General features: G+C 40.5%; 1 protein-coding gene across 1 annotated transcript; it reads right to left on the minus strand.

Moving 5' to 3' along the window:
- Nucleotides 1-4,296: 4,296 nt before the first annotated feature.
- LOC113909481 (ubiquitin-associated domain-containing protein 2-like) lies at nucleotides 4,297-5,353 on the minus strand. Its single transcript, XM_027570700.1, has one exon. The coding sequence runs from the start codon at nucleotides 5,329-5,331 to the stop codon at nucleotides 4,297-4,299; it is 1,035 nt and encodes a 344-aa protein (XP_027426501.1). The 5' UTR covers nucleotides 5,332-5,353.
- Nucleotides 5,354-6,947: the final 1,594 nt, after the last annotated feature.

Raw genomic sequence — 6,947 nt, forward strand, 5'->3', positions numbered from 1 at the left:
TTTTTCTCCTCTCTTAACTGATCACAGGGAAACTCCAATGACACCATTGGTGGATTGAGGGAGAGATGTGCCTTCCAAACATGCTGAGGCTGATTTGTATTGTAGCATTTCTAATGTATAATGGAACGTTGGTCTGTACAGTCAGTTTTGTGATTTGGTGGATCAGATAAACATCCAGTTCACAATAGACAGTTCAAATTGCAATGCCACTTGATGCCCCATGGTCTGGCACTCTCCCTCCCAGGTCTTGGGAATGAGCCAGAAGCTACATTTCAACTGGAGAATCATTTTTGGCAAAAGAGAGCATGGCCTGTTGGAGGCTCCTTTGTGGCACCAACCAGGAGATAACACCTGGAAGAGGAGATAACTGAGTTAAGTTGTGAAGGATAATACTTACCGGGTGTGTGGACAGGCTATTGAACAGCATGTGTAAAGGTACGCAAAAGTGAAATAATAGAAATGCTAATACAGTTTGGTATTACTGAATTATGGGGTATAAGGAGATATGCTCAGGGACTTGGTCACGGGGGCCCCCTGAACCCTGCAGGGGAAGTTACTAAATTCTTTTAAGCAGAGGAGTTACCCCTTTATAGAAATGGACTATTTGTATCTCTTCTGGTGCCTTGCACAGTCCCTTACAATAATTGATCATACCAATTGTTTTGGTTTTGAATTTTAATTGGAAATGTGGTTCAAGTTACATATTGTGTTCTTTATTACCGCAAGTTCACAACTTGTTTCTACCAAGCCTCTAGATCATTACCTCCAAACTAAAATGTTTTCTTAGACCAGGCATCCTCTTCAATAAATTTCACACACTTGTTTAGGTGTCTCCCTTCCTCCCGCTTCTCCTTCTTCCCTTTCCCCCAAGTAAATGAGACTGCATGGGGGCACTTAAATGATAATTGGTTTCTATTCTTCTATTGGCTTTTCTTCATTAAAATTGCTAATCTATTTAAATTCTTTGCCAAGTAACTTCCTAAGAAAAAAAGGTTTCACCTCATTTCTATGAGTAAGATACTAATGCAAATATATCCCATCTGTTAACCTTTTTGTATTGCCTTGCTACATGTAACAGTATCTTGCCTAAGCTACGAGAAATATATTCTACGGATAGGAGCCTTGTGTTTTTGTTAGTGCATAATGTCTTTAAAACACGAATGAATCCATTGCTAAAATATTTATAGTTTAGTCAATGTATGCAAATTTGAAGAATGATCAATTGTGCTAAGAGATACCCAAATCTTTGAAACATCTTGAGAAATATATTACCTTACATAGAATACCATCCGTTCTGAAACATTGCTCCCATATTTGGGAATTAAACCTTTTGTTGTTCTGTGACTGGAGCAGGGCACAGCACCAGTGAAAAGTGCCATCTGGGCCAGGATCCCAGGAGACAATGGAATATAGGGAACAAATGGCAGATCAAAAGTTTGGATCAGAAACTCATGCAGCGGGGCGCCTGGGTGGCTCAGTTGGTTAAGCGACTGCCTTCGGCTCAGGTCATGATCCTGGAGTCCCAGGATCGAGTCCCGCGTCGGGCTCCCTGCTCGGCAGGGAGTCTGCTTCTCCCTCTGACCCTCTTCCCTCTCGTGCTCTCTATCTCTCATTCTTTCTCTCTCAAATAAATAAATAAAATCTTAAAAAAAAAAAAAAAAGAAACTCATGCAGCATTTAGAGTAGGTCTGAGCGTGGTGTGCCTTTGGTTTCAAAGACAGCTCCGTGCCTGGATAAGTTTTATAGACTGTGGAATGCTATGGTGACTCACCCTAGGGAACACACAGAACATTGGGTGGCCAGAAGAGAAGATGAAGATCAAGTTTGTAAAGGAAGTGTGAAGGAAACTTTGGCCAGTGCACCAGAATTTGAATTTCCTTCAGCAAGCATTCTGAGAAAATGCAGATGATTTTCAACCATTGAACAGAGTTTCAAATTTTATGGAATTGGAGTTGAGTCTCTGGAGAGCTGGGTGTTGATAATAGGGTCTGTCAATAAGAAAGAGGTGGAGAATGAATTATTTTGCCCCTCAAACTTCATTTTATCCCTTTGCCTTCTAGAGAATGGTGTGGCTGTAATATACAAAGGCTCTTAGCCTCACTGAGGTTGTCCAAACTTGGGTATTGTTCTTAAAAATGTCAATGCAATGACGACCATTTATTGTTTAAAGCAAGAGGCTAATTTAAAAGTAAAAAAATCCACTAAAAACATAAGTCAGAATTTCTGTTTTGAAAACTAAATGAGCTAGTGATAGTGACCAAACATACATTATAAATGAGATAGTGATCACACATGTGTTAGTTACTTTAAGCATCATCCAGAAATATTTAGTAAGCCTAAAATTACAAATGCCCTTAATAGGTGCTGTGCAAAGAAATCTTCACAGACTCTGTCCCTCTCTTCTAGTGTCTTATAAAACCACTAGGGATGCCATGAATACTTAGTCATAAGACAGAGAAGGAAAGAAAAGAATCATCATCTTGAACTAAAAGATGGCTATCCCAGTCAAAGGGAACAACAGAATTCAACATTGTCATTCTCCCCATTGCAAAACTTTTATTTTTATTTTATTGACTAGAAAGGCAATTTTTGTTACTGTATCAACTCATTATCTAGTTATAGTTTTTTAAACCTTTAAATTGTTTCAAGGGCTACATTTGGAGCTCTATTGAGCTACATATAGCTATAACTAAATAAAAACTTTGTTTTACATTAAGGTGTTTACATGTCTAGCCTAAGGGTGTTTTCAGGATGAAAAGAAAATTTAAGTTACTGAATGGAAATTGTGAGATCTTGGGCAAGAATGAGCAAAGGAATCTTAGTGTCATTTATAGCTTCCAGATACTGAAAATAATTAAATATTTTTTTAACTTCTTGAATGATTCCAGATGCCTATAAGGGTTTGTGGAATAAGCAGCTAGAAAGTTCTACATATAGTTTGTAGTAGGACTTGTTAAAGACTACTTCATTGCACTTCTATCCAATAATTACAATGTATACTGGAATGTATGCTGTAAAACTTGTCTCTAGGAGAGGAAATTTTATTTTGTTACCTGAATTAAAGGAAATGTTCTTGAGCACACTCCAGCTTTCCAACAATTTAGATACCAAATATTTAATATCTGAGCCTGTAGGTAATTAAGAAACCAAAATTTAAATCTCTGAAAGCTTCTGATTGATTTTTTTTAAAACACATTAAAAACTTTATTATAAGTATTACACTTGTCCAAATTTGCATCAATTTGATACATTTCTGCTCCTTTTGCAGAACATGAGAGTCACATAATTGCCTTTGATCTCAACAGTCCCCCTGCTGTAGATCCCTTCCCACTCATCACGGCCCACCTCTGCCTCGCTCCTTCCTGTGCCTCACGACACCGTCCCCAACATCCCAAGTGCTGGCCCCGCACTGGGCGCGCCGCTGAGCATGTGGGTTGGGCCCCGCACCGCTCCAGGGGACTCCCTGCTCTGTCCTGTTTTCAACCCCAGCCTGAGAGGCTAACTGTACATATCCTGAGTAAAAGGAACCCCAGTTAAGTTTCATAGAGTATTCCAGAACCTTGCATCAGTACTTGATTATCATTACTTTCTTTAATGGAAGCGAGGAGGAGTTAGAATTCTGATTCCCTGGACTGAAATGGGCTGGAACCGTGTCGGGTAGGATTTGCTTCTCCGTTTCTCCCTCCTCACTCAGGCCTGGCCAAGACTGAGTGCAGCAGATCCATACTGCCCATCGCCCCTAGGAAAGGTGGACACCGAGCAGCCACTGGGGTTTGAGGCAAATTTGGAGAAAAAAAAAAAAGTGATGAGAAGAGTCCATAAGGAGTATTTTGCCACCCTCTTCCTGAATAACATTCGTCTTTCCCCTGTCATGGCATTTATGATCAGATATAATATAGGCTGACACATGACAGTGAAAAGAATATTACAAGAGCAGTAATTTCCCATCGGGGGTGCTATTCAATTGCTTACAGAAATCTGCGGTTTGAATGCATTTTAAACACATCAGGAATGAGTGATGTTTCTCCAAACTCAGGAAAATGCCCCATAAAAAAATAAAGATAGAAAATACATGCTGATTTAATGGCAAACTTATTTTCGAGACTTTTTTTTTTTTTTTAAACCGGCAATGGCCTTGGAATTAAGGGAGGAGTGGCAGGGACCAGATTGCCCGCAAGAGCACGGGAGAACGTCTGCCCGGGAGAGCACCGGGGCCCGGGCTGCCTCGGTGGCAGGACCGTACCCGCTGTGGGTGGGCAGCCGCTCGGCCAGTCCCTGTGCAGCCGCCCAGGACCCTCAGTGCTGTGGCAGGAAGTTGGTAGCCACATTCAGGTCATTGTTTGAAGCTCTCAGGGCTTCTAAAGCATCACCCCTGGAAAATCCCATCTCCATGAGCTGGGCAACCTGTTCCTCAGAAACCTCAAGAGGAGGAGGAGATGCTTGTTCTGATGGCCGACCATCCTGAGAGTTTATATTCCGTCGCTGACGAAAAGGAAGGAAAAGACGATTCCAACTGATCATTCCTCCCTGCTGTCTCTGTTGTCTCACTTGTGCAAACTGAGAGAGCATCAGCTGCCGGTCAAGCAGCTCCATCCTCTGCTGTCTCTGGATGTCTACTGTGGCCCCCATCCCAATCCTGGCTTCGGTGGCGGGTTCTGCAGATGAGAAGATGGGCTCAAGTGTCCAAGAAAAGAACTTTGCCACCCACTTGGGAATGCAGAGCACCTGGTGGAGTCGGAACACTTGGCTGTTGTAGCAGATGCCTGATGCAAGTCCACTTATGGCTACAATCCAGATGTAGGAACCAGAGGTGAAAAGCTGCAGTCCCAATATATAAATCAGTGTCTTGTTTGTGATGGACAACGGGCCCAGAATTTGTGCCACTTGGCTTCTTGGTATGGAGCAGTAAAATGGTACAAAGAGAGCAAACACAGGTACCAGAAATCCAGAAGGCAAATTCCCAGCTGCAGCGATACCAAAGAAATGCCACATGGCCTCAACGAGGACGATGTCAACCAAGGCTGACAAAACCCAGGAACCCAGCAAAAAGGATGCAAATTTTCTGCTTCCATATCTTCTTTCAAATATCCTAAAATTATAAATAAGCAGACTACTGCAGAAAGTATCTTTCAAATCAAGGCAAATTATTCTTCCACATATCAACCTCCAAATCTGGAAGTCATCCTTGACTGCTTGGAGGTCATACACGAAGAACCTCTGACAGTGCGGCAGGAGGAGGGCTAGCAAAAGGGACAGGGCACTGGGGACCAGCAGAAGACCCTTGGACAGAGGTGCCTTATAAAGCCCACTGGAGCCGGTGCTGGTGAACATGGTCCCACTGGACCCGGACCCCCCCACGGGGGCACAGGGGGAGGGGAAGTGGAGGTGGAGGGACCCGGTGACCCGCTTCTGATTGATTTTTAACAGGTAAAGACTAACATATTTATCAGTGAGGCAAATTCACCAAAGAATCTAGAGCTTATAAATACTTGACATTTTATTTATAGATAACAAAATTTATTTTTGATCAATTACCTCCTGGCATTTATGAAACAATGCCTTTGTGTCTGAACTGGGAAAATATCCTCAAGACTCTTTAGTGTAAAAGGGGAATCGGGATTCTGAATAGGATATTTCTTGGTAGGTGCTAAAACTGGTGAAATTTTTCTGTTCCTTTAGTAGACTATTTTTTATAGCAATAAATGCAATTTATATATTTATTTTTGAGAGAGAGCACGCACAAGCAGGGGGGAGAGGCAGAAGCAGACTCCCTGCTGAGCAGGGAGCCCCCCATGTGGGGCTGGATCTCAGAACCCTGGGATCCTGAGCCCCCAAGGCAGACACTTAACTGATGGAGCCACCCAGATGCCCCAATAAATGCAATTTTTAAAGAGTTTTTAGTTGAATGATTTGTGTGCAAATTGGCAGTCCATTGTCAACTGTGTACTATTAGAAATTATCAGAGACTTTATGAGACTTTATGTTTTGTGTTTACATGGATCATGTATGGGGTATGCCTCAAGATCTCAGAACTTACTTCAAACAAAATAATAATATTCTGTAGGATCCTGTCTCCAGAGGAATTAGGAACCTCTCTGGGTATGTCATTATATCTTATTTTATTTTTTATCGGCAGATCTATCTTCATGCTGTAAAGAAATCAGTTTTTTTTTTTTAAGACATCAGTTTCTTATCACATGAAAGATTTGCTCTCTTAAGCATGGTAAGTAAATCATAAGCTGATTCTTTTAATTTACATCACAGCATTTAGCATTGCCTTGTATATGTGGCTTGATGAAATGATGCAATTCTAAGAATGTCTAAAACCAATTATTTGGTGATTCATCCATACTGATGATAACCATAAGATACAACATAGCCATTAAGAGCTGTGTTCTGAAGAACTTTTAAGGACATGAAGATAATTAACTTGTTATATTACTAAATGAAAATATTAGATTACTACTTGATACAAACTGTCTAAGTTTTGGGGAAAAAAAACTGGGTACATCTGTATCTTAAACTAAAAGGATATATTCCAACTTGTTAACAGTATTTTCTCTTGTTTCTAAATTTTCTATGATGTAATCTTACTTTTTTCTCTCCTACTTAATGCTTAAAAAAGCTTTTTAATTAGTTTTACATACTGAAGAATGATTATAATAAATCTTCATGCACCTGTCCTTTGGTTTCAACAGTTAGCAATTTTTTTGCCATTTTTTCCAATTATTCCCTAATTTTGGGGGGGGAAATTCCCTAAAGTTTGTTTTAAAACAGATTTCTGACATTACGTGTTCTCATGCAAAAATATCTTCCTTGCTTTATGTTTTTTCTTCTTCCTTTTTTTCCAAACATCATTCTTTCTGGGTATAGAATTCTGAGTTAACAGTTTTTCTTTTAGTTCTTTAAGGCTGTCGTTTTATTGCCTTCTGGCTTGCATCATTTCT

Source organism: Zalophus californianus, chromosome 4 (genome assembly GCF_009762305.2).
Source record: "Zalophus californianus isolate mZalCal1 chromosome 4, mZalCal1.pri.v2, whole genome shotgun sequence".
NCBI lineage: Eukaryota > Metazoa > Chordata > Mammalia > Carnivora > Otariidae > Zalophus > Zalophus californianus.

Coding starts and splice junctions, on each gene's coding strand:
- LOC113909481 (XM_027570700.1), bottom strand. CDS start 5,331: ATGTTCACCAGCACCGGCTCCAGTGGGCTTTATAAGGCACCTCTGTCC.